General features: G+C 50.8%; 1 protein-coding gene and 2 non-coding genes across 4 annotated transcripts; all 3 read left to right on the top strand.

Annotated features, from left to right (window-relative positions):
* The first annotated feature begins 20,308 nt into the window (after positions 1–20,308).
* Positions 20,309–20,397, top strand: Mir181c (microRNA 181c). The gene has a single exon (NR_029821.1). It is a non-coding gene; the product is annotated as a microRNA 181c (primary transcript).
* Positions 20,398–20,482: 85 nt separating this feature from the next.
* On the top strand, positions 20,483–20,554 carry Mir181d (microRNA 181d). The gene has a single exon (NR_030534.1). It is a non-coding gene; the product is annotated as a microRNA 181d (primary transcript).
* A 2,163-nt stretch (positions 20,555–22,717) lies between these two features.
* Positions 22,718–25,537, top strand: Nanos3 (nanos C2HC-type zinc finger 3). Of its 2 annotated transcripts, none has more exons than NM_194059.2 (2): positions 22,718–23,207; positions 25,298–25,537. In NM_194059.2, the coding sequence occupies exons 1-2, from the start codon at positions 22,739–22,741 to the stop codon at positions 25,363–25,365; spliced, it is 537 nt and encodes a 178-aa protein (NP_918948.1). In that variant the 5' UTR covers positions 22,718–22,738; the 3' UTR covers positions 25,366–25,537. The 2 variants fall into 2 exon arrangements, with proteins under 2 accessions (NP_918948.1, NP_001344290.1); NM_001357361.1 differs by having other exon boundaries at positions 22,718–23,195; positions 25,298–25,511.
* The last annotated feature ends 1,096 nt before the right edge of the window (positions 25,538–26,633 follow it).

Raw genomic sequence — 26,633 nt, 5'->3', positions numbered from 1 at the left:
GGGGTGCCCTCTCTGTGCCCCTCAGAGACCTCATCAACCTGCCCTCAGATGCAGAGTGCCAACACCTCATCTGTTTTCTGTAGACACTTTATTTTTCATTCCATTTTGCTTTGTTGAGACAGTCTGTGTAGCCCAGGCTCTACTGGTTAAGACTCATGAGCCTCCTGCCTCAGTTTCCCCAACACTGCGATGACAGACCTGCACCATCACACGTGGCCTGGAAACATCCATTCACCAGTGAGTGAACTGATGCTCAGGCAACAACTCGCAGACCCTGGCGACTGCCCTGACCCTCATTATCTGTCCCCTAGCACCAATAGAAGAGCCAGCAGGACCTCAGCTCACTAAACTTAGCTATTAACTTTTTGATCAGGGAAGAAAATGGGGAGGCCTAGAACAGGGTGAGACCATATTGTGTAGGCACACACACACAAAGATACATAGACACACACACACACACCACACACACACAGCTGGTTCTGTCATGCTCTGCCCCACAGGAAGTGGAACATCTTAGATCCCACCAGCACCAGGTTGGTGGAGTGGGGGAGGGCTGTGTCAAGGGACCCTGTTAGGTCTGAAGGTCGCCCCACAGGTCACCCGGGCACACACGTAGAGCGCCCCGGGCCCCATGGCAACGCAGCACAGAGACATCAAACAGGGAGGCCCCACGTCACTGCGGTTAGGGAGGCTCCTCCCCACTGGCTGGCGGCTAGCGCCTCAGGCCGTCAGGCAGCCCGCCTCCTGTCGCCGTGGCGACCGACTGTGTTGTGGACTGTCCCGGGCCCACCAGATCCCTGCCCCCTCGCTGGGGCACTGCCGCTCCCCCGCATCCGGGGAGGGCGCCCAGCTCTGTCATTCAGCTGCCGGTATGGGGCCTAGTGTAGGGCAGTATGGCCTGCAATTTGCCACTTAGAGGGGTCCCCTGGAGATGAACAGTGTTGCCAGAGTCGCTACAGGGTTGGGTTGCCATTCATGGCCCCAAGGTGGGTAGTTACCAGGGCTCTGTTGAGGTGGGTGACACAGTAGTGGCCTCAAGGATAGGTAGCTACCAGTTGGGATAGGTGACACACAGGAGTGGCCCCGGGGATGAGTAGTTACCAGGGCGCTGTTGAGGTGGGTGACACGGAGGTGACCCCAGGATGGGTAGTTACCAGAGCGCTATTGAGGTGGGTGACACACAGGAGTGGCCCCAGGGATGAGTAGTTACCAGGGCCTGTTAGGGTTGGGTTGCCAAGGCGTTCTTGGGTTGGGTGACACAGGAATGGCCTATGGGATAGGTAGTTACCAGGGCGCTGTTGGGGTGGGTGACACAGGAGTGGCCCCAGACCTAGCCCAGCACCAGGGCTAACGTGAAGCCGGGGCAGGGGGAAGGAGGGAGTAAGCGGCTTAAGATGTCAAATTTCGTTGTGGGCGGCCATGAGGCGCTGGAGCGCACAGGGTTAAAGAGCGCCTTTCTCGGGGTCTCCCCTCCTCAACACCCCCTCCCTTCCGGGGGATTTCGGGCCCCAGCCCCTCTGACGTCAGTGGGGTTGCTATGGCAACCGCCCGACTTTCCCAAATAAAATTACTGCGGGCGAGCAAAGTTTCCTGGAGTCGGCTGCGGAGTAAACAATGGCAGGGGCGGGGCTCGGCGAGGGGGTCCCGAGGCTGGAGCTGGGGATCCCTGTCCCAGGCCTCTGGGAGATGGGTCCGGACAAGGGAACTGAGCGGACGCCTGGGCCGCTCCCACGCGTGCACTTCCTGTCGCCGGCTGCCGGAGGAGGTAAAACAAGCGAGCAGGCAACAACCGGAGCAGGGACAGGGAGGACCAGGCCCGCTGTACCCGCCAAACCCATCACCCACGTACTTTTAAGTGATAACCCGTTTCTCACTCCCGGGCCTCACCTAACCTGTAAAATGGGAACAGATTCACTTCCATTGGCTGCTGCCAGGTTCAGGGAGGGACCCCAGGTTTTGGCCAAAGCCAATTAAATGACTTTAGCTCCTGGGCTTGATACCCGCCTCCCAAGTGGGGGTATCCAGACCACAAAGCATGTAGATGTGTTTGATTTAAAAAGTACACGGTTGCCGGACGGTGGTGGTTTACGCTTTTAATCCCAGCACTTAGGAGGCAGAGACAGGCAGATTTCTGAGTTCGAGGCCAACCTGGTCTACAAAGTGAGTTCCAGGACAGCCAGGGCTACTCAGAGAAACCCTGTCTCGAAATAAATAAATAAATAAATAAATAAATAAATAAATAAATAAATTACACAGTGGAATTTTTGTTTTGCTGGTCTGGAAGGGCATGTTTGGAAGCCAGCATCTCCTGATGTAGCCCAGGCTGGAACTCAGTACAGTACTGGAACTCAGTACAGTACATAGCTTAGATTCCCCTGGCAGAGACAGGCAGATTTCTGAGTTCGAGGCCAACCTGGTCTACAAAGTGAGTTCCAGGACAGCCAGGGCTACTCAGAGAAACCCTGTCTCGAAATAAATAAATAAATAAATAAATAAATAAATAAATAAATAAATAAATAAATAACACAGTGGAATTTTTGTTTTGCTGGTCTGGAAGGGCATGTTTGGAAGCCAGCATCTCCTGATGTAGCCCAGGCTGGAACTCAGTACAGTACTGGAACTCAGTACAGTACATAGCTTAGATTCCCCTAAAACCTCTGGTATTCATCCTTAGCCTTCCAAGTGGTGGAATTACAGGCCCAGCCAAAGTATCGTTTTAGGATAGCTTTTTTTTTTAATTAAGTATGTAAATGTGAGTTTGATCCAAGCATTTAATTCCAGCACTTGGGAAGCAGAGGCAAGCTGATCTCTAAGTTCAAGACCAGCCTGGTTTTACAGAGCTACATCATGGATCAATTTTGAAGAAACAACAATAACAACAAAATATGTAACTATGTCTCGTGTAATATACTAAACAAACACAAAAAGTTATACTAAGGGCTGGAGAGATGGCTCAGTGGTTAAGAGCACTGATTGCCCTTCCAGAGGTCCTGAGTTCAATTCCCAGCAACCACCTGGTGGCTCACAACCAGCTGTAATGGGATCCGATGCCCTCTTCTGGTGTGTCTGAAGACAGCGACAATGTACAAATATACATAAAATAAATAAATCTTTTAAAAAAGTTATACTAAACCAATTTACTCTGAATCCTAAATTCAGATGTAACTGGAAGAGCTTTTTGTGTTATTTTAATTGTAATTAATGTAGTTTTTGAGACAGGGTCTCACTATGTAAACCTGGCTCTCCTGGAACTCACTCTGTAGATCAGACTGGCCTTGAACTTCAGAGGTCCACCTGCACCTCTGCCTCCTAAGTGCTGACATTAAAGGTGTGCACCACATACCCAGCATGAACTTTTCTTTAATTCATTCATTCATTCACTCATTTCTTTCTTTCTTTCTTTCTTTCTTTCTTTCTTTCTTTCTTTCTTTCTTTCTTTCTTTCTTTTTTTTTTTTTTTTAGACAGGGTTTCTCTGTATAGCCCTGGCTGTCCTGGAACTCACTGCAGGCTGGCCTCGAACTCAGAAATCTGCCTCCCAAGTGCTGGGATTACATTAATTTCTTTATGTTTTTTCTTTCTTTCTTTTTTTTAAAGATTTATTTAGTTTTATTTATATGAGTACATTGTAGCTGTCTTCAGACACACCAGAAGAGGGTATCAGATCCTATTACAGATGGTTGTGAGCCACCATGTGGTTGCTAGGAATTGAACTCAGGACCTTTGGAAGAGCAGTCAGTGCTCTTAACCTCTGAGCCATCTCTCCAGCCCCCTCTTTAGGTTTTTCAAAACTGGATTTCTCCATGTAGCCCAGCAGTGGAACTCATTCTGTTGACCAGGCTGGCCTTGAACTCACAAAGATCCTCCTGCCTCTGCCTCCTGAGTGATGGGATCAAGAGAGTGTGCTACCACCACCTGGCCCAGCATTCATTTTTTTTTTTTAAAGTCTATTTTATTGCCAGGCAGAGGTGTCACACACCTTTAATCCCCAGCACTTAGGAGGCAGAGGCAGGAGAATCTTTGTGAGTTCAAGGCCAGCCTGGTCTATAGAGCAAATTTTAGGACAGCCAGAACTACAGAGAGACACTTTCAAAAAAAATCAACATATATATACACACAGTCATATATGTATATCTGTATGTGTGTGTATATAAGTGTGTGTATGAGTGTGTGTGTGTGCAGGGGCAAGTGGAGGCTAGAAGAACCTCTGATTCTCTAGAACTGCAGTTACAGCTGGCTTTGCTATCACAGGTGGGTGCTTGGATCCCTGGCACCCCAACAATGTGCAACTTCCCGCTCCACGCCCAATCCCTTCTGCCCTTCTTTTTTTTTTTTTTTAAAGATTTATTTATTTATTATATGTAAGTACACTGTAGCTGTCTTCAGCCACTCCAGAAGAGGGAGTCAGATCTTGTTACAGATGGTTGTGAGCCACCATGTGGTTGCTGGGATTTGAACTCCGGACCTTCGGAAGAGCAGTCGGGTGCTCTTCCCCACTGAGCCATCTCACCAGCCCCCCTTCTGCCCTTCTTAAGGAAACCTGTGGGATCTACTGCTGGTTCTCTTCTCCTCCCAGCCCCCCTCTCTAGTCCTGGTTCTCCAGCTGTCTCTCCCCCTCCCCCTTCTCTCTCTCCCTCCCCTCCCCCCCCACATTGTTCTCCCACCTGCTCCTCAGCCCCACCCTTTTTCACACCTCTGCCCTGGCGGCTACCAGGGTTTTATTGTAATGCTGGTTTTGGGGTGTTGTGGCCTTGCTTTGAGACAGGATCTTATGTCCCCCAGGCTGGCCTCAGACAGGGATAGTCTTGAACTTCTGACCCTCCTGCCTCCATCTTCTGACTGCATCTACAGGCAGTGCCCACAAGGCTCTGTGCATACCACGCAAGCCCTCTGTCAATGGAGCCACATCTCAGCCCTGCCTTGGCTTCCCAGATTCTGGGATTACAGGTGAACACCACCATGGGCTAACTAAATATTACTTTTTATTTGACGTGGAAGTTGAGACAAGGTTTTGCTGTGTAGTTTAGGCATGATGCAACTCACTAGACATCTAAGGCTGGCCTTAAACTTGAAACAATCTTCCTGCCTTGACCTCCCCGAGTAACTGGATCACAGGCATGCACCACCATGGTGTAGCAGAATATTTTTTCATTTCTTTTTTTTTTTAAGATTTTTGTTTTTTTGTTTTTGTTTTGTTTGTTTGTTTGTGAGTATATGTGGTGCTGGAGAGATGGCTCTGGGTTAAGAGCACATCTGCCTGTAGTTCCAATTCCTGGGGATCGGGATCGGGACATACTCTTCTGACTTCCACACGGGATGTGCAAACATACATACATGCAAGCAAAACACTCATACACATAAATAAATCTAAAATTTAGAAATTAAGATTGAGTATGTGGGCGGGAGTATTACACACGAATGCAGTTTGCTCAAAGGCCAGAAGGGGGCATCATCACATCCCTTGGAAGTTCAGCTACAAGTGGTTGTGAGCCACCAGTCCTAAGTGCAGGGAACTGTTCTCAGATCCCCTGTGAGAGTAACCCCCTACCTACTGAGGCATCTCTTCTCGGGAAGTGGTGTTGTCTCTACAGAAGGTCAGGTGAGTCCTGACTATTATGGGGTGCTGGAAGCCTGAAGTAAGAGGGTTGACGCTGGCTCTCAGAGAGCCCTTTCTCTGTCTCCTCAGAGAAGGTGGCATAGGAAGTATTTAACTGTCTGTGTCCAGAGCTCAAAAGCAATACCCAGTTCTAGTGTGGACTTGGCTTTTATGCCCCCACACTAGAAGATTCCAGACTTAACAGTTCTCAAATCACCTACCTGGGACTCTGTCCTGCATCCCCAGGAGATGCCAATGCTTTAAGGCTATCTCTCGTTTCAAACCAGGAAGGTTCAGGCCCATCACGGGGTTAGCTGGTGAGGCAAACAGAATGGCTCAGGTGTGTAATCCCAAACCCAGTGGAGGCCGGCGGAGCAGGAGTTGGAAGTCATCCTTGGCTACATAATGAGTTCCAGGTTAGCCTGTAATACAAGAAATCCTGTCTAACCAAGCAACCTCCACCCCCCCTACTTCTCCCCCCCCCAAAAAAAATCAAGAACAATACTTATTAATGACAGATGTCAAACACCTGCAGCGATCCTGGAAGTTTAGCAGTTTAGCAGAAATAGAAATGCCCCTGTGGCAGACTTTGGACTGCAATCCCTATCCAAGTCGGCTGCTTATAGGAGAGCCACTTTGACTCTTGAGAGTCCAGTTCCCATCGGCCTTTCCACGGGCATACAGGGGTGAGTCTGGTTCTCAACTCGATTGTTCTCACACCGGAACCGGAACACAGAAGTCTCCCTTAACCTTCAGCACATATCGGTACTGCAAGGACCGATCTGAACCCCGACGTGGGGAAAATCATCAGGGGAGCGTCCCTGCCAGACTCCTGTCAGGGCTAGGAGGCTCGAACCCCGGCCGAAGGATGTTGGAGGACGTTGCCGGGCAACACGATGTTTGTTGGCGCGGGGGCGGGGCGGGCGGTGACTCATCGCGGCGTGACGCGGACGGGCGGGCGCCGGGCGGGCTGGCCTGCAGCCCAGGGCTGGCGGCGACGAGAGGACTGAGGCGGGGGCGCAGCCGGGCAGGCCTGGGCTTTGGGCTGCTGCCTCAGTTTACCATTTACATTAGTAAAATGGAGGCCTTGTTTTAGGAGTAACCTGCTCTGGTGCCTCCACGGACCACTTTGAATCTATCGCCTGCACAAAGTTCTTGCAGCCTCAGTTTCTCCATTTATTATAAAGGAGGCAGGAAGAAGCTAGCTCCGGACCGGTTTGAGAATTCCATGTATCAAAAGTGAGTCAAAGGCTAGCACACCCCAAGAGCCCAGCCCGTCGCCACAAGGAGGGGCAGGGTGTAGGTGCCGTCTATGGTTGTACCCGGCTACACAAGGCAGTCAGAGCAACGTGGGCACTCCCAAAAGTGAGTGTGGGTCATAGGCTGGAGTAGTTGCCATAGAAGTGACTGTAGAGGACACTTGTGGAAGCTGGAGCCGGCAGCAGCACCTGCTGCGGGTGGCGTCCGGCGGGGGCCTGGGCATGAGTCATTGCCCAGCAATGAGGCTGAGTCACAGGGCGGGGTCCTCCGGCACCTCCCCCATCAGCCGCTCCTACAAAGGACCTTTGAGAAGAGTCCTCATCCCCACCCAACCCCAAGGCCCTCTCTGGTCTTAGTTGTGGGACCAAGGCTGTCCCCAGGAGCCTGGCCTGGGCCTGGGTATCTGTCACATATGTGAAAAGTCACCATCCATGGCCTGGCATACACAAGGAGGGGGGCTTCCTGGTCCCTGAGTCACTGCCAGGATAGCAGAGGATAATTTTCTCAGGCCCCATGCACACAACAGGCTAATTGAGTCAGGCTGTCTAATGCTGGCTGGGAAAGCAGATGAGATGAGCGAGGCTTCTCCCTGTTTTTCAGGACCACTCCAGCCTAAGAAGGGCCTTCTCTTCTTCAGACCTTGGAGCCTTCTCAGGCATGACCCAGACAAGTATACCAGACCTGGGGACACCTAGAAGCCTCCACATGGGTGCAAGATTTAAGAAGGGGCCAGGTATGGGGGCACATACCTTTAGTCCTAGTATTAGTCCTAGTACTCAGGCAAGCTCTCCCTTTGTTGGAAGCTAGCCTGATTTACATATTGAGTGCCAAGCCTGCCAGGGCTGTAAAATGAGGTTCCGCAGGAGCCTGGAGAGAGCATCAGCCTCTCTTTTTCCAGAGGACCCAGGTTCACTTCCTAGCACCCACATGGCTGCTAACAGCCATCCAGGATTCCAGCTCCAGGGACTCAATCATTTTCTTAGACATGCACACTGGCAAAACACCCACACTAAATAAATACATAAATAGAATTTTAAAAGAGATTTAATAAAACATAAAGGAAAGTTAACAAGGTGGATTTTTGGTTTGTTTTGTTTATGGTTGGGGATAGTAACACTTTTTTTAAAAATATTTTTTATTAGGTATTTTCCTCATTTACATTTCCAATGCTATCCCAAATGTCCCCCATACCCTCCCCCCCACTCCTCTACCCACCCACTCCCAGTAACACATTTTTAATCCACTTGGGAGGCAGAGGCAGGTGGGTCTCTGTGAGTTCAAGGCCAGCCTGGTCTAATAGTTCTAGGACAGCCAAGGCTGGCTACATAGACAGAAGGGCAGGGGCACAAAGAGGCAGAAAGGAGTGTTCATTTTATGTGTATTGGAACTTTTCTGCATGAGCTGAACTCAGGACCTCTGGAAGAGCTCATGTTCTTAATTGCCAAGTCATGTTTCCAGCCCCAACCAAGGTGTTCTTAAACTGGGTCTGTGGCAACAAAACTGTTGTAAACAAAAGCTGTATGGGAGTAAAATTCATGCTGGTCTGAACCTTTATCCCAGCACTGGGGAGGCAGAGGCCTGCCTGGTCTGCATACCCAGCTCTAGGCTAGTCAGGGCTGCACAGAAAGACCCTGGCCTTTAAAAAAAAAAAAAGAAGAAGAAAAGGTTGCTTGCTATCACTATATTCCCAGTACCACAGGGTGGGAAGAGAGTACTGGATTCCCAGTACCACAGGGTGGGAAGAGAGTACTGGCTCCCAAAAGTTCCCTCTGACCTCCAACCTCCACTTATGTTCCTTGACGTGCCGCGTGTACCCACCAATAAATTAAACAACAGTTCGCACAGCACCAAGTTGATAATTAGTGTGTTGAGATGGACTAGAACATACAGATGTTGGCAGAGCATCACCACACCTTGTGTTATTTATTAGTTTATTTGGTTGCTGGTGAGGTTTAAGAACAAAAACTGTTCTTACAGAGGACCGAGCTCTGCCCCCAGCTCCCAGGACTCTCACAGTAGCCTATAGCTCCATCTCCAAGGGCTCTGCTACCCTCTTCTGGCCTCCAGGGCCACTGTATTCATTTGTGCTCACCTCTCTGTGTACATATAATTTATTTGTATATATAAAAATATTTGCTAAAAGTTGTGGCGCATGCCTTTAATACCAGCACTGGGGAGGTAGAGGCAGGTAGATCTCCGTGAGTTCAAGGCTTGGTCTATTGTAGGGAGATCCAAGACAGCCAAAGTTATACAGAGAAAATCCTGTCTGAAGAAGAAAAACAAAACAAAAAACAAAAACAAAAAAAGAAAAGAGGAAACTTTTGAGACTAGCTTTTCCCAGGCTGGCCTAAAAACTCACTTTTTAGTCCAGATTGACTCTGAACTTGGAAGCCTCCCGCCTCGGCCTCCCTAGCAGCTGGGATCCTGGGCATGCACTAAAGCCTGGCGTGGCGTGCATGCTTTTATGTGGAAAGTGAAATGGAGCAGTACTTAGGCAAGAAGCACTGACATGAAAGGGTGTAGTCACAGTCAAATCCCTGGATTCCATCCCCACCCCCACGGAAGGAAGGGAGGGAGGGAGAGAAATCCCCAAGGAAGCCAGCACTAAAGTTTCCAGTGAGGACAGGATGTGAGGCAGCACCAAGGAGCCACAGGAGGAGGACGGATGGGACCCTAAGGCTTGGGCTTGCTAGGCCTGTTGCCACTGGCCATGTGATCACCAATTGCTTGACATTCAGCTGGACATTTTAGGGGCTCAGGAGTTAGAGGTAAGCCTGGCTCCCACAGGAAAGACTTTCTCAAGAACAGAAACTGATCACCCTTTGGTGGTGGCGCTTGCCTTTAATCCCAGCACTCAGGAGGCACAGGCAGGCGGATTTCTGAATTCAAGGCCAGCCTGGTCTAGAGAGTGAGTTCCAGAACAGCCAGGGCTACACAAAGAAACCCTGTTCAAACAAACAAACAAACAAACAAACAAACGAGAACACAAACACACACAGCAAAATAATAATAATAAATGAAAATTAAAAGGCAAAATAAGCAGGGCAGTGGTGGTGCACACCTTTAATCCCAGTACTCATGAGGCAGAGGCAGGTGTATCTTTGTGAGTTCGAGACCAGCCTGGTCTATGGAGTCCGTTCCAGGACAGCCAGCCAGCCAGGACAGAGAAACCCTGTTCTGAAAAACAACCCCCACAAAGAAAAATAACCTTAGTGCTATAGAAGGTGTAAATTTGAGTGTATGTTAATGATATCGCAATGCACCTGTCTAAAAAAGTAAAAGCTGGCTGACAAGAAGGCTCAGAGGGTAAGGTCATTTGCCTGATAGCTTGTGTTATCCCCAACACCTAGAAGATGGAAAGAGACCTCTAAAGCTGTCCACCCTCCGCAGCCCCGCTCTCTCAGCCCTGTGCTCACAGCCACAGTCCCTCCTTGGCTGCTCAGTCCTCCAGTCTCATTCCCACACTTCCTTGTGCCCTGAGAGCTCTCAGAGCAGCAAACTTCACAGAACTATGTGCTGCGTGCCTGCCTCTGTCCCAGCGATGCGGGCAAGTTTCATGTTTGTTCTGTTACCTGGAGATTACGGATCGTGAGGGCTCAGCAAAAGCTCTTAATGGTACACAGCTATGAGGGCCATAGTTCTTGCCCTGAAGGGTCCGGGCTCCAGCTCAACGGTAGAGCTGCCTAGCATGCATGAGGCCAAGGTTCAATCCCTAGTCACGAAAAATAAAACAAAAGCAAATGCAAACTCTTGACTTGGAGTAGATGATACATGAGCACAGCAGACAAGAGAGGAGGAAGCCTGGGCTACTTCAGACAGCAGGTTGGAAGTGGAAAAGAATGAAGAGGGGAAAGGAGGAAAAAGAAAAAAGGTAGAAAAGGAAAGAGGTGGGAAGGAAGGGGAAGAGATGAGACAAGACTGTCTTTTTTTCCTAAAGATTTATTTATTTATTGTATGTGAGTGCACTGTAGCTGTACAGATCGATGGTTGTGAGCTTTCATGTGGTTGTTGGGAATTAAATTTTAGGACCTCTGCTTGCTCTGGTTGACCCCGCTCGCTGTAGCTGACTTCAGACAAACTAGAAGAAGGCATCAGATCTCATTATGGGTGGTCGTGAGCCACCATGTGGTTGCTGGGATTTGAACTCAGGACCTTCAGAAGAGCAGTCAGTGCTCTTACCCGCCCAAGACTGTCCTTAAAGAGCTCACATAAGCACTCATATAAAAAGGAGACTTGGGCTGATGAGAGAAGGCTCGGTAGGTTAAAAAGCACTTGGCACCATGACTGATGTCCCGAGTTCCATCTTCAGAGGAAGGAGAGAAGTGACTCTTGCAAGGTGTCCTCTGAACACATACATATGTGAGAAAAATGTTTGAAAAGTCTCACCATGTAACCTTGGCTTGCCTAGAACTTGCTTGCTATGTGACTAGGCTGGCTTCAAACTCGAGGCTCATTTTGTCTTTGTCTCCAGAGTGCCAGAATTAAAGGAAATTGTAGAAAAGTCACAACAGCCATGTTTGTAGCACAAGTGTGTGATCCCATCTTGGGGAAGTGGAGACAAAAGGACCTCTGGGGCTCTCAGGAAAGCCTAACAGGGGCCCCAGGTTTTACTGTGCTCAAAAGCAAACTAGTGGTAGATGTGGTACAAGCCTTCAGTCCCAGCACTAGAGGTATACAGACCCCTGGCAGAAGGAACGAACAACTTATGCCCAGGCCCTGTTCAGCTTAAGGCCTGACAGCAGGACAGAGGGAGATGTGGGCTATGGAGAAAGTGAGGGCCAGCAGGGTCAGGGGAACAATATGTGGCCTTGTGCAAGTCATTGCCTTTAGTTCTGAGGAGCAGTTTTGGGTGGGCCAAGCGCCCTCTGGTGGTCATGAGAGAACAGCCGGAGAGGGCGAGAAGAACAGGCAGGTATCAAAGTACTTTGTCCAAGAGAGATGGTATGAGGCACACGGTGAGAGCTCTAGAAAGAAGCAAGATTCGAGATGCATACACAGGAACAGAAAACCTAACTTGAAAATTCGCTGCACCTTTCTAAAGGTTTTGGTCTCCGCAGCTGGGAGCATGGTGCTGGCTTTACTGCAGACAGCACAGGTGGCAGAAGCTGGCTCGAGACTCTATGGCCAGCATCCTTCTAGCCCTACGTGTCTCCGCCGGAGCCTCACAGGGGTGCAGAGAAAACAGCCCCGTACTTCCTGGATGTTTTCTAAGTGTGCGAGCCGCATGCTTTTGAGCACCCGTGAGCGACGCCCAATGCTGCCGACTCAGGGACTCTGGGATGCCGAAGCCCAGGGCAGTCACATCTGGGTCCCCAAGGAGACCCAAAGGCTGGGATGCCGCAGGACATTATCGGGAAGAACGGGAGCCTTCTCGACGGTGACCCAGACACGGGCTTGCCTTGCTGCTCCCTTTCTATCCTGAGCTCCTAAGGCGATGACAACCGGAACGTAGACTGGTCCCTGACTAGCAGTCAGAGATTCTCTCTCCGAACATTAACCGGTTCCGGAATGCATAGGCGCCTGCCTAGGTCCCCTGAATACACTACAGGAAGAGAAAGCAGACATCCGGAGAGAGGCCTTAGAGTGAGTCTGGAGCAGACTTAACTTCTAGGAATGGGGTGGGGTTATTTCGGAAGAGCCTTTTCATCGTTTTAGCGCTGGAGGGTAGGGGGCACTTCCCAGGCTACGCAGGAGGTCGAGGCAGAGTCCTTATTTGCAGTGGGAGGGAAAGCTGACTGAAGGGCATCCTGACCCAAAAACAGAGCGCTGGAGTCTGCTGCCCCCTACAGGACACTAAGCAGGCAGGAAACCCCAACCTCGAAAAGGACAGACTCCTTGGCTGCTGTGACAGTATTGCCTAGGGCAAAAGGCTTGCCTCTCTGAGACTCAGTGGTCCACCTGTGAATAGGACAATATCCCCTTAACTGACTTTGCTGGTTTGACTCTGACATGCCAGTCTTTGTAGCTCTGAGGGAGAGTCCAAAAGAAAGTTGAGGAACCTGTCCAAGGGTTGTCTCTCCAAACAGACATACAGAGTGAGTAAATGGGCGAGGAATGAACAGGCACCATGTATTCCAAAGCCATACTCCCAGGCTGAGCATGGCAGCGATGCCTGTAATCCCAGCACTTGGGAAGTGGAGGCAGATCAGAGATTCAAGGTCAATCTTGACTTTGTGGAGGGGTGTAGGAAAAAGACACATTGAGGCATTAACAACGCTGACTTCATCTATGAAGGCCCAATTACTATTACCTGTTTTGTTTTAAGATTTATTTATTTTGCCGGACGTGGTGGAGCACACCTTTAATCCCAGCACTCAGGAGGCAGAGGCAGGTGGATTTCTGAGTTCGAGGCCAGCCTGGTCTACAGAGTGAGCTCCAGGACAGCCAGGGCTACACAGAGAAACCCTGTCTCGAAAAACCAAAAAATAAATACATAAATAATTTAAAATAAAAAATAAAATAAATAAATCTTTTTTTTTTTTTTTTTGGTTTTTTCGAGACAGGGTTTCTCTGTATAGCCCTGGCTGTCCTGGAGCTCTCTGTAGACCAGGCTGGCCTCGAACTCAGAAATCCACCTGCCTCTGCCTCCCGAGTGCTGGGATTAAAGGCTTGCACCACCACGCCCGGCTGATTTATTTATTTTAAAGAGTTATTATGTATACAGTGTTCTGCCTGCATTTATGCCTGCAAGGCAGAAGAGGGCACCAGATCACATTATAGATGGTTGTGAGCTACCATGTGGTTGCTGGGAATTGAACTCAGGACCTCTGGAAGAACAGCCAGTGCTCTTAACCTCTGAGCCATCTCTATAGCCCCAGCATTTTGTTTCATTGTTTTGTTTTTGTTAGGACAGGATTTCTCTGTGAAGCTCTGGCTATTCTAGAACTCACTCTGTAGACCAGGCTGGCCTCAGAACTCAGAGATCCCCCTGCCTCTCCAGTGCTGGGACTAAAGGCGTGCGCCACAACCCAGCTGGTGTTCCTGTTTTTTATTTTCTTTGAGACTGAGTTTCATGTAGCTCAGGCTGGCCTCAAGTTCTTTGTAGGCAATGCTGACCTTGATCGGATGCTCGTACCTCTATTTCCAGAGTGCTGCACCACCTTGCTTCTTTTGTGCTGTGCTAGGATGGAACCCAGGGCTTTCTGCATGCTGGCTTAGCACTCCACCAACTTGAGCCGCACCCTCAACCCCCAAATTACAATGCACTCCCATTTATTTCCTCGCATACGCCTTACTCTGAACCCCAGAGAATTTTCCTGGGCCAGTGGAGACTTGTCTAAGTAGGAGGATGTCTGGAAGCCTATCAAGGAGAAACTGAGGCAGGAATGCAGTAAGGAGTTAAAGGAAGGCAGGCAGCCGACAGGAATCCCAGCGCTGCAGGCCCACAAAGGTAACAGCCTGGGTTTGAGGGGGGCTAAAGTCTTCAGCCCCCGGACTTGAGAAGGGCAAACATACATGCAGTATAATGTTGGCTCAGCCCCAGGCTGGTTTGACCTTCCTCTCAACTGAGCCTGTGCAGGACTGGGTATGTTTGGGAGCACTTGGAGGTCTGTGTGAAGATTCCAGAGCCGCTCAGCAGTGCTCTCTTCCTGTGGTGCTCAGGGTAGCTGCCACTTTGGGGTTCTGCATATGCATCTCTGACAGATCTGGAGTCCTCTTACCCCTGTGTGTGCCCATCCCAGGAAGAGCTTGTACAAGACCATATGTGCATGTGTGTGTGTGTGTGAGAGAGAATGTGTGTGTGAGTGTGAGAAAGTGTCTGTGTGTTTCTGTGTGTGTGTGTGCTCCAACTTCCAAGAAGCAAGTGTTAGGTGCCTGCCTACCTTGTGGTCCTGCTTCTCTCTGTAACCATGTAAGGCTGAGGTGTGTATTTGTGTACCCATTAGTTGTGAGTGGCGGAGACTGTGTCTGTTGGACCCTGTGGACATGTTTTGTTTTTTTGTTTGTTTTGAGACAGAACCTATAGCTCTGGCTTGTCTCAAACTCACTCCTTAGTCCAGGCTGGCTTAGAATCGCGGTACTCCCGCTTCAGGCTCCTGAGTCCAGCATTACCAGTGTGGACGGGCTCACCAGCTGTGTTCTGTACATCTTAGGTTTTTCCGAAAATCTTCGGGTTTTCCTAGGCTATGCCTGGGTTGTGTGTACATGGTGGGGTGTGATCTGTGAACCTGGGCTCTGGCTAGGTATATTCAGTTCTAAGAACATTCCGTGCTGTCCCTCAAAGAGGCGTCTGCCGCTCCCAGGTGTCCCTACGTGTGTGGCCGCCACCCCCTTCGTCCGGCGGGTGTACGCCCCAAGGCCCCCCTCGCACCTTCCCTGTCTGTGGCCCGCGTGCCTTTGTGCGCGCGTGCTCCCGCCGAGCCAGAAGGGCTGCATGCATCCCAGGTCCCTGCCCGCGCCCCGAGTCCCCCTCGAGCTGCAGCGTGGAGTACGAGGGCTTGCAGGCGGCCCGGGGCGCGCACGGCCGCAGCTGGACCCACCGGCCGGTGCCGCGCGGGGGCCTCGGGGGCGCGGGCGCGTGGCCGCGGGTTCGAACCGCTCGGTCCCTTCCCGCGCGAGCGGCCGGGTGGGCTCCCGGACCCTGGCGGAGCGGAGGGCGCTGCGGCGGCGGAGACGAGGTGAGCGCGGGCCGGGGCGGGGGGCGCACCTGCCGGTCACGGCCACGGCCGAGGCCTCCATTGTTCCCGGCCGTGTGGCCCGGGACGCCGCCTGCACCCGCCGCGGTCGCGAGCGCCTGGGCCGGGCCGACCGGGGCGCTTTGTTCTCGGGGCGCGGGGCGGGAGGCTGCCTCCGGGGGTACAGACCGCATCTGCACGGTGATCGTGGGGACAAGGTTTGCCGACTAGATCCCACCCTCCAAAAGTGGCTGCAGAAAGGAAAGATGGCCCCGATTACTCTTGCTGAGGAGCCCTAGCTTTAAAGCGACCGGGCGCCTTTCCAGGGGACCTCTCCCCGGAGGGCATGCATGCTGGGGCTGGGGGCCGCAGAAGCCACTTCTTGAGCTAACTGGGGGCTGAGAAAGTACCCCCATCACACTTGGGTTGCCCCATTTCCTTCCCACCCATCCCCCACCTCTCACAGCCGCACTTGCCAAACCAAAATTAGTCTCAAGTCATCAGACAAAGTCCTAAAAGCCACCCGCACGACACAGACACACACTATCCCATTAATAATCTAATTTCCTAAGCACACAGTCAACCACAACACTGACACTCGTGTACACACTGCACCCACAAAGGCCAGGAACATACCCCTGCAGAGGAACAGTCACTAGTGGAAGGTTGGGCACAATGTAGAGACACACCACACTGGTAGTGCCCACCCTCACCTGGTCACTCACACATCTAGAATAACTGACAACCACAGGTGCAGGACGGTCCCTGTAGTAACTTGGTGTGCAAATAAGGACACCCCTCGTGAGCTCAAAGCCGGTCCCAGCTATCCTGACACAGAAACACCAGAACACAGGTGTGCATGTTGACACAGATACCCATAGAGACAGTCACTCATAAAGCCATGACTCCTTATGGAGGTAGACCTGGTGGCACAGGCCAGTCCTCCTAGCCCTTGGGAGAGTGAGACAGGAGGATGGGAAGCTCAAAGCCTACTTGAGTTTCAGAGTGAACCTGAGGTCTTCCTGGGCAATTTAGAGACTCTGTCTTTAAGAACAGTGGAGCCCAGAAGTGATAGAGCACAGTTTTAATCTCACATCTGGGAGGGAGAAGCAGGCAGGTATTCTGAGTTCCTGGACAGCCTGGTCTATATACTGAGTTCCAGGCCAACCAGGGGTATACTGGGGAACACCATCTCAAACAGCAAACAAACCTAGACAAAGATCAACATCAAAAGTGAGCTGAGCATGGATGTTGCTTAATGGTAAAGCGCTTTGCTGATCTGGCAGGATCACAGGGCCCTGGGGTTTGGTTCTCGAAGTCAAAACAAACAAACAAACAAACAATGGAGCTTACCCACCTACTGGCATGGATGTCTGAGGACAGTAACGGTCACTTGCATACATAAAGACATAGACCCACAGGGAAAGGACACTCAGAGGTAGAGTCAAAAATGCAATATTTTGTTGTTTTTACTGAAACAGAGTCTTGGGATGTAGAGCCCTGCCTGGACTGAAACTTTATGTATAGATCAGGCTGGTCTCAAATTGAGAGATCTGTCTGCCTCAGCCTCTTGAGTGCTGGGATTATTAAAGTCATTCAACACCATGCCCAGCCTTTTTTTTTTTTTTTTTTTTTTTAAGATTGGCCTGCATCTGCCAGGTACAGAGGTGATAGGCTCTACAGCCACTGTGTCCAGCAACACTTATTGAGCAGTTATTATGGGACACACCTATGACTCACAGTGAATTCCCTGCCTTAACAGAGTTGGTATTTGAGTGGGAGACTGGCCCTGAAAGACACCATCCTTATCAGCTGACAGATTATAGTCACCCAGTTACTCTTGACAAACCCCGCATCCATACATACATCTGTGCACACATAGACCACAATTGGACACAATGAGCTTGACACACCCATCCACCTACAGTGTTGACATCACACATAAACAAGCCCATAGGATTGGCATATATACACTAATACACTAGTGGTGCCACCAACTATGGTACACCCCCCCCAGAGTCCCCTCCCCTCCCCCTGAGCTCCCTTTAGCAGCAGAGTAGTCTAGAGCAGACCTCTACTCCAATCCATTAACAGGTGTATATAGCAGACAAATGAGTTTGTGCAGACAGCCCACCGTGATGCATACCCAGGACCGCTCTGCTCCTTGTTAAAGAAGTTCAGAGGAGTAGCTGGAGTTCCCATCACTTCCTTGATCATAGCCCCTGACCCAGGAGAAGCCAGACCCCTCTCACTCATCTGCAGGCCTGGCCTCACATCCAGACAGCCTGGAAATTTGGGGCTTTTGGCCTACTTATAGTACATAGGAGCTCCTGTCTGAGCTCCCCCCCCCCCACTCCCCAGCCCCCTGAAAGACCCGAGTATCTGAGAAGCTCCTGAGATTAGGAGGGAAGGGTGGGTATCTCAGAAGTCGTGTAAGTATGGCAATAATAATAATTAATAATAATAATAAGGTCTAGACAACCTGGGCCACCAATGTGACCCTATGGAGATTCCCACCTGTCCTGTCACTATCCCCCCAATAATGGACTGTTTTCCAGGCCCTACCTACTCTTCCCTTCTGCCCAGCTGATTTACACACAGGTATTGCACACTGAACACTGCAGACCACAGGGCACAATATAGCAGACAGCTAACCCATCTTTTACTTGATGGTAGAGCTACCCCCATCTGGCTGGGATTGGCATTTCACCTCAACCTGACCTCTAGGACTTGCCAGCTGCTCAGAGAGACTGGGGCAGGCTCCACCTAGGTCATTCCCAAGCTGACTTCTGCGCTGCAGTGCCCCTGCTTCTGGACCTGGGGTTGGGGGATGGAAGGAGACAGTTTCCCACCCTTACACTAAGGGACTTCAAAGTCAGACCTCCCGCCCAAGCACTCTAGGCCGACCAACACATGGCGGGAAGTAAATGATCAGCCCCTAGCTGCAGGAATTCAGGTCAAGACTCTGATCCTCACACACCAGGGGGCTTGGCTGCCAAAAACCTCAAGGAGCAGCCCCGGGAAGAAGAAGGACAGACACATAGGGAGGGTGCAGGCAGACCCAGACAGTCGACCCCCGCTGACAAAGGGCAGGCAAGCGCAGACAGACACTGAGGGCGGGAAGCCCGCACCACGCCTGCAGACAAAGAGACAGGAGGGGGTGGGGCCTGGCGCCTCCGCCATGCCACGCCCCCCGCCAAACTCCCACAGGCAGGCTGTCCTGCCGTGAATACCCCTAACATACACCTCCCATTATGTAAAGGACAAAAATCAGAGTTCTGCAGGGGAAGTAAGCAAAGTGGACTTACAGAATAAAAGAGGGGTGTCTGCAAGATGGCCCGCATTGCCCAGAGTGTCCCGTGTGCCTCATAATCCTCCATTTTAGCTTTCAGGAACCCCCTAAAACTGTTCTGAACTGGCAGCAGGCCCTTCCCCAGGGGCACAGTGGTGGTCTGTGCAAAGCGCCTGTGACCAGCTCATCTTCATCTGACCAGTCTAGACCTTTATTTCCTCAGGGCTGAGAGCTACCAAAGCAGGAGACCTGCCTTTCCCATGCAGGACCTCTTAATCCATGGCCAGAAAGAGAGGGCCCCTGGGGCTGGGAATGTGACCAGTTACCGGGCCCTGGGCTGAGGAAGCAGGGTTAGGGCTCTACCGGGAGATAGTGCTTCCTAAGTCTTGCTGGAGCCAGGGGCCAGGTTTGGGTCTGTAGGTAGGGGTGGCCCTTAAAAGGAGCTGAACTTCTAGGGAACTTCTAGGGGTGCCCTGGAACCACACTGAGGTGCTAGGCAGGGGGTAGGACCTAAGCTCTCAGGTGATTGAGTTTGGCGTTAGATCTAAAAGGGATGGTTTGTAGGAGGGCCATAGGGAACCCTGTCAAAGGCCTGAATTGGAGGGCAAGTCTGCAGTGGTGGCCTGGTACTGCACAGGCCGGTGCTAACCCTGCAGGAGTTTCACACAAGCATACTACTACATTTAGTGTTCTTGATCTGTCTTGTGTGACTTCAGGAGATCCTTGAGGGTCACCTCTCCCTCTCTGAGGTGTTCTGAGCTCAGTTAAAGCAAAAGGGAAGCCTCCCCCCCCCCCCCCGCACTCCCCCTCCCGACCATTTAGAAGCCTTTGGGTGGGGGTGGGGTGTGTCTGTGTATAGCCTTCTTTCACAGCTCACTGCTCTACTGGGTAGGGCAGTGGTGGTCTCAGAAACCGTCAAACTAAGTTTAGTGACCATGGGAAGGTGGAAAAGTTTACAATATATTGAAAGCCTTATTTATCTCAAGTTTGCTGGAGAAGCCCTGTTACATTGTATAAAAGTAACTTGTTTACGGCTCAGTTGCCCTATGCCTAGCCCAGGCCCAGACCAGAACCTGATGACCTACCCGAGTTCCCAGAATGGTGGCTAGAAAATCCCCACTTTGTATTTTGGCCTCAGTCTTTCCAACTGACCAGTGAGGGGAATTTGTATCTCTCAGAAATGCTTTGGAGGATTTTATTTATCACAGTACTTAGCCCTCATCAGGAATTCACTCTTTAGGTCAGGTTAGCCTGTAACCTTACTAAGGCCATCCCAACCCTCAGACTCCAGAGTGCTGAGATATCAGTTGTGAATGCATCCCTTGAATATATATAGCACATGAATTGAGACAGGCACATTATCATCTCTGTTGCAGGGGCTGCGTTTTTTACATTATGGTTTGTATTTGTGCTGCTTCTTCTGAGTCTCCAAAAAAGAATAACTGATGGCTGATTTTGTGAGTCAAAGGGGACCCTGGTTTCTCTCTCGTCCCACATGCTCTCTGCCTTGCTGGCCTACTCTCCCAACTCCAGTTATCCAAGAACTTGCCAAGGGTTTGGGGGAACATTCAACCTGTCGGTGAGTTTGGGCAGCTCAGACAAACCATCGACCGTTGAGTGGACCCCGAGGCCTGGAACTGCCACCCGTCTACCCCATCCCCACCCTGTAGACCCGGGAGAGCCCCAGGCAGCATCCCCTGCCTCAGGCCACAGCAAAGGTCACAATTAACATTCATTGTTGTCGGTGGGTTGTGAGGAGGCAGCCAGACCCACCGGGGGATGAATGTCACTGTGGCTGGGCCAAACAACACCATCAGGGATGGGAAAGAGGATAGAACCCTTCAGATTTTGCTTGTCACTTACTCCCCTTGGGGAAATGGGACTGGTGTCTGGGATCTTGATGGGCTGATTGGAATTGGGAAATAAACCCTGGAGGGTTAGGTGTTGGGGAGATCCTAAATTGGGAGACTCTGGGGGGATGATGTTTGCTCAGTGATGCTCTGCAGTGGGCAAACTGGTAGATGAACATGTGACAGATACATGGGCAGGTGGATGGATGAGCGGGAATGAAGTCTGTCCTAGCAGTGGTGACTCCTGTTTCTTTTTGAGCTCAGGCTGCAGGCTCCTTTGACAGGTGTCAGATAAGGGGGCTGGCACCTGCTGGGGTATGCCAGTGCAGTTTGTCTTCCTGTGCTTGAAGGCTCTTTCCCCTCCTGCTGCATTCCTAGGTTGGGGTAACCTTGAGGCTGCTTAGCTAACTGGAGGGGGAAGAGTTGGGAACTCAACTTGGTAAGGTCTTAAACCCAGGACAAATGGCTGAGGTGCCTATTCCTTTATCAAAGTTGAAGCCGCAGGCTGCCATGTTCTCGCAGCATCCCTCAGTTCCTTTAACAGGGTCCTCCTTGTTGACATATCTTGTCCTTTACCCTGAACTTCTCTAGCCAAGGAACTAGGCTGGGCTTTCCCTTCCTGCAGCTTCTCTGGTTCATATATAGGCCAACCTTTTTGGTTAGATGCTCCTTTTTTCTTTTGTCTTCTTTTTCTTTTCTTTTTTTGGTTTTTTAAGGCAGGGTTTTTCTGTGTAGCCCTGGCTGTCCTGGAACTCACTTTGTAGACCAGGCTGGCCTCGAACTCAGAAATCCGCCTGCCTCAGCCTCCCGAGTGCTGGGATTAAAGGGGTACGCCACCACGCCCGGCTTGTCTTCTTTTTCTTGTTCCCCTTTCCTTCATGCCTGGCTTAGTCTGCTGGTCATGTCCACTCTGGAGACTCCTAGGTGTCCTTGCCCCTGCCCCTGCCTGTAATTGTCCCTTTTATCTACAAAAACAAACCACTTCTCTACCCACTAGGAGCATTCTTTGTTTGGTTTAGACTGCAGGACTGAGGTGCGTATTTTACACATCAAAGCAGACCTGGCCTCCAGGTTCTCCCAGCATTCCTCAGTCCCTACCTGGCATACTCTGCCCCCAACCTTGAACTTTCTAGCCCAGGAGCTGGACTGCCCTCCCCCGCCCCCCCAGAGGCTCTTCCCTATATAATTCAGACATTTTGTTTTCTTCTTCTCTTCTGTTTTCTTCTCTCTTCTTCTCTATCGTACTTACACTCTTTTTCTCTTTTCTTCTTTCTTTACTTTAATTCACACCTCAAGACTAAGTTCTCCAGGACATGAAAGTCTGTTAGTGAAACCAGAGCTTTGAGACCCAGTTGTCATTTTCCTACCCCCAGCCCCACTTCCACACTCAGGCCTCCTTCCTAGGAATTGGGATTTCTGCATTACCCCACCTAACAAGAAACTCTTGTTTCTTGTTTCTTGCACGCCTTTAATCCCAGTACTTGGGAGGCAGAGGCAGGCGAATTTCTGAGTTCAAGGCCAGCCTGGTCTACAGAGTGAGTTCCAGGACAGCCAGGGCTACACAGAGAAACCCTGTCTCAAAAAAACAAAACAAAAAAACCCCAAAAATACAGGAAGAAAGAGAGAAAGAAAGAAAGAAAGAAAGAAAGAAAGAAAGAAAGAAAGAAAGAAAGAAAGAAAGAAAGAAAGAAAGAAAGAAAGAAAGAGAGAAAGAAACTCAAGGCCACATGATACCCCCCACCTCCCACCCCCTGCCTTAGGGGAGAGAGAAGAAAAAAATTAGTAAATCTGTTAGTGTTAAACCCTGGGGCAGAATTCTTAGCCATCCAACTCCCTCCTCACAGGGGTTAACCTCCCACAGGAAGGGGGAGGAGACCCGGGGGAAGCCTAGGGCGGTCAGTAGCTTCAGTCTGCATCTGGCTACTTTCAGCCCACACAAACACCATATACCCCCTGCGCAGGTGTATAGGAAGCCCCCCAGTGACAATGAGGGACCCCCCCAGCCTGCCTGCTCCACCCTTTTACACCCCCTCTAAGTAAAAGGAAAGTAGCCAAAGAAGCCTGAGCTTCAGGGTAGTAAGGAAGTTGGAGCCAGGTTGGGTTTCTTCTCTGCTCCTCTGCCCAGCCATGGGGACTTTCAATCTTTGGACAGATTACCTAGGTCTGGCAAGACTGGTTGGGGCTCTGCATAAGGAAGAGGAGCTTGATGTAAGGCTGGATCCCAAACCAGAGCCCAAGCCAAGTTCAGAAAGCCAGCAAGCCAGCAAGGAATCCTCTGCAGCTCCTGAACGCTTATGTTCATTCTGCAAACACAATGGCGAGTCCCGTGCCATCTATCAGTCCCATGTCCTGAAGGATGAGGCAGGGCGGGTGCTGTGTCCCATTTTGCGGGATTATGTGTGTCCCCAGTGTGGGGCCACTCAGGAGCATGCCCACACTCGACGCTTTTGCCCACTCACCAGCCAGGGCTACACTTCTGTCTACTGCTACACCACCCGGAATTCTGCAGGCAAAAAGCTGACCCGGCCTGACAAGGCAAAGACACAGGATGCTGGCCACCGCCTTGGAGGAGAAGCAGCAGCAGGTGTCTATGCAGGTGGTTTAGGGGTTGGGTGGAGAAGGCTTTCAGTTTTTTGGGGTGTTTAAATGTATTTGATGCCAGTATCTTAGAAACTAAGGAATCCACAGTGTATAGCTGAGAGCATGAAGCAGGGTATATTTAGTTCCTTTATTGCACAGGGTAGTAGAGATATTGTGGGGTATGTGGTGATCTCTGATTCTACCTGGGGGGTCAGGAGTTGTGAAACTTACAAAGGGAAGCTTATAATCCTTTCTGAACCTGGAAATCATTTATTCATTTGCCAAGTGACATTTCATGTCTGTTTGCCACTGGGTGCGGGGTCTGCAGTGAAGAAGGTAGGCAGGAGTGGCTGTTAAGACAGTGCTAAGTAGGGGACACTTGGTTCAGATGAGGGGTCCCAGAGACGGGGACTTCTAGCAGTCATAATTCCTTCAGTTTGGGGGGTGAGGGGTGAGAAGTGTGACTGGGTATGGGTCTGTGCTGTAGGGTGGTTAGAAATCATTGGATCTAACTTTTGGAAGTTTGTAGTTAGTGTATAGCGTTTACGAGACCAAGAATTTGCTTCTCTGTCAGTACCATAAAAAATAAGTTTGGGTTGCTAGCAGGCTGACTCAGTGAGTAAACAGTCTGCCTCTAACCCTGAAGACCCAACTTTGACTTCAGGTTGTCCTCTGACCTCCACACACACAAATGGGGGTGGAGGAGTGCAGGGGGCATGGGACATAGGACACAGAGATAGGGCAAGGATTCATCAGAATTCTAGCAGAAGCATCAGACCAGGACAAGGGATTCCAGAGCCTCAGGAAGGTAACTGCCATGGGCCTCAAGGCCCAGCTCCCAGCCAGCAGGGAAGAAGCCAGTTGGGGAGGCAGAATGGGGAGACTGCAGTAGGACCTTATCAAAAATTTTGCTTGGTGGGTCTGAATTAGTTTTTTGTTTTTGTCTTTTTGTTCTATGGTCTGGCTTGGCTACAAGCTCCTTCATATCCACTATGCCACATCACCAGTCCTTAAGAGATGTAGATAACTTTATTTCATGTGTGTAGATGTTTTGCCTGTGTGCATTTATGTATGTATATGTGAACAGTCTAGAAGATGGTATGTGAACTCCGGAACAAGTTACTGCTGGCTCTGAGTGGCCATATGGGTGCTGGGAACCCAGCGAGGGTCCTCTGTGGCAGTGCTAGTGTTATTTTTACCTGTCAATTCTGTTTTGTTTTCATCTTTTACTATATTTTGAGACAACACTTCATTTTGTAGCTCAGGTCTATATCACCCAGCAAAATACAGGATGGCAGGTGCTTGCATGCCTAAAGGCTCTGCGGGCCTCAGTTCTGTGACGCCATAGGAGGACCCCCAAAGTTTGTGGGTGCACCACTGAAGGTGACTCAGAGAGTCAGCTGGCTCCCTGGCCATGGTTGGTTGTTGGCTGTGTGCTGCCTCCCTGAGAAGTCTGGGAGCTCCTAGAGGGTGGCTATAGGCTGGGGAGTCTCCCTTAACTTTCCAGTGGAACTCTTAGTTAGAGGCTGATTACCTGCAGGTGAGGACCCCATTCTGCCAAGTGGTTGGGTTTTTGTCGTTGTTGTTCAGCCAGTGGACTCAAATCCGCTTCTGTCTCTTTATTGCTGGGACAGACCTGAGCCACAGTGCCTACCTTTTAGAGTTTTATGTTGTTGGTCTGATGCTGGGGATGGAACCCAGGGCTGTTTGTATGCTGCACCATAGCCCTGTCCCTCCTCGTGAGGTCTAAGGGACTCAGCCCCCAAGCTGGCAATGAGGAGTCATAGAGATGCCAGTCTCTGAATTCTGAAGCAACAGGAACACCTCCCTAGTATTTGAGGATGCCCTCACTTGCATACTGTCACAAGCTGAGCACTGCATTCTGGGTGGAAGGGATGTAAGGTCAGTTCCTGGCAGCCTGGTGGGGACACCACCTTCACTTGAGTAGCATTTCTGTGCTTTTGGCCCAACTCTGGGTCTCAGGAGGACAACCCCAGGTATGGCCGCCAGATGGCGAAGCAGCCTGGGAGGCCCCAGATGCCACCTGGGTACCTGGCACAGCCATCTTAGCACTCAGCATTTCTCTCCTCTGCTTTCGACTTCCAGGTTCCAAAAGTGGCAGGAAGCCCCCTGGACCTTCACCCTCGGCCTGCTGTCCCTCCACTACGGCCTAGGAGCTTGGAGTGGGGAGGACCATGGTGGCATCGTTGCCAAGGGTCTGGACACAGGCATGCTGGAGACTGGACCTTGCTTAGGACTGAGGCTGGCCACAGTCTTGTCAGCGATCACCTTCCCCACCCCTACTTGTGGTGTTGCCTCAACATCCAATAAATGCTAAGGAGTGGAGCATGTCTTGGGACAAGGTGGTATGAATCTGGCGGGCAGGGACACCTCTACTCTACAGATCACATCCTCACTCTGTCACCTCCCACCTGACAAACTGCTCTTTGAATCTTGGGGTACCTGTGAGAATCAGGAGCAGGCACCATTAGGATAGCTCCCGACACCTACTGCATACTGATATGCAAAACGGGGGCCTCCCCTTGCACTGAAGTTACACAGGACTCAAGGGGACTGAGAAACCAAATCAGAATCCTTCCTGAGATGCTGCTACCACCTTGGGTGCGATAGGCTGGCAGAGGGCAGTGACGGGCTTGATTGCTGATGGGGCTATATACTTTGTGGCTCGCTCATTACCCATCTGCCTCTTTCAGCTCTACTTGTCCTTCAGGGAAGCCGAGGAGAGTATTTCCTGGGCTCATTAAACTGGCCTGAGGCTTTACCTTCCGCCCACATTCTTGCTTCTGGGCTGGGGTGGACTGGGAGCCAGGGAGGAGGAAGGCTCCTTAGTAGCCCAGTCTGTGAGTGGCAGTGGGACAAGCAGTTCCTTGCAAAAGCGAGACCACCAACCAGAGTCTGAGCTCAGGAGCAGGGGGATGGGCTAGGAGGGGTTAGGGACAGCTGTCCTCTCCAGCCAAGACCTAGCCTGTCTCACAGCCTCATACACTGTGTTCCCCCTATGCAGAGGGGAGGCTGAGATGGAGGCTCTGCCTCTGTGTGAGAATTGAGGCCTAAGCCAACCCAGGCATGTATTTCTGCAAATAGGATACCTCCCCCAGCATAGCCAAACATTGTTGTGTCCAGAGGCATGTGAGGGGTGAGGGGGTGATCAGAGCTCATTCCTAGGCAGTAGACAGGGACCTTACCCTGCATAGGAACCTTGGCTACAACTACAGGGAGGTTTTGTGCTCTCTAACCTGTGTGTAGATCTGTTACCCACACACACATAGCCATTCTCCTAGAATCTTGGCCACTTAGCTATGAGGAGCTCCGGCCCTGTGTTCTGGCAGCCCTGCTCCAACAGGAGTGGTTCTGGATAGCCCTACACATCGCCTTCTGAAGGCAGCTGCAGGCCACTTGAGTCTAGAGTGGTATATGGGCA

Source organism: Mus musculus, chromosome 8, assembly GCF_000001635.26.
Source record: "Mus musculus strain C57BL/6J chromosome 8, GRCm38.p6 C57BL/6J".
NCBI classification, from domain to species: Eukaryota; Metazoa; Chordata; class Mammalia; order Rodentia; family Muridae; genus Mus; species Mus musculus.
Note: the sequence above shows the minus strand (reverse complement) of the source record. Positions and strands in the feature narration are given on the sequence as shown.

Coding starts and splice junctions, on each gene's coding strand:
- Nanos3 (NM_194059.2), top strand. CDS start 22,739: ATGGGGACTTTCAATCTTTGGACAGATTACCTAGGTCTGGCAAGACTG. Junction 23,208..25,297: donor AGCAGCAGGTGTCTATGCAG/GTGGTTTAGGGG, acceptor TTCGACTTCCAG/GTTCCAAAAGTGGCAGGAAG.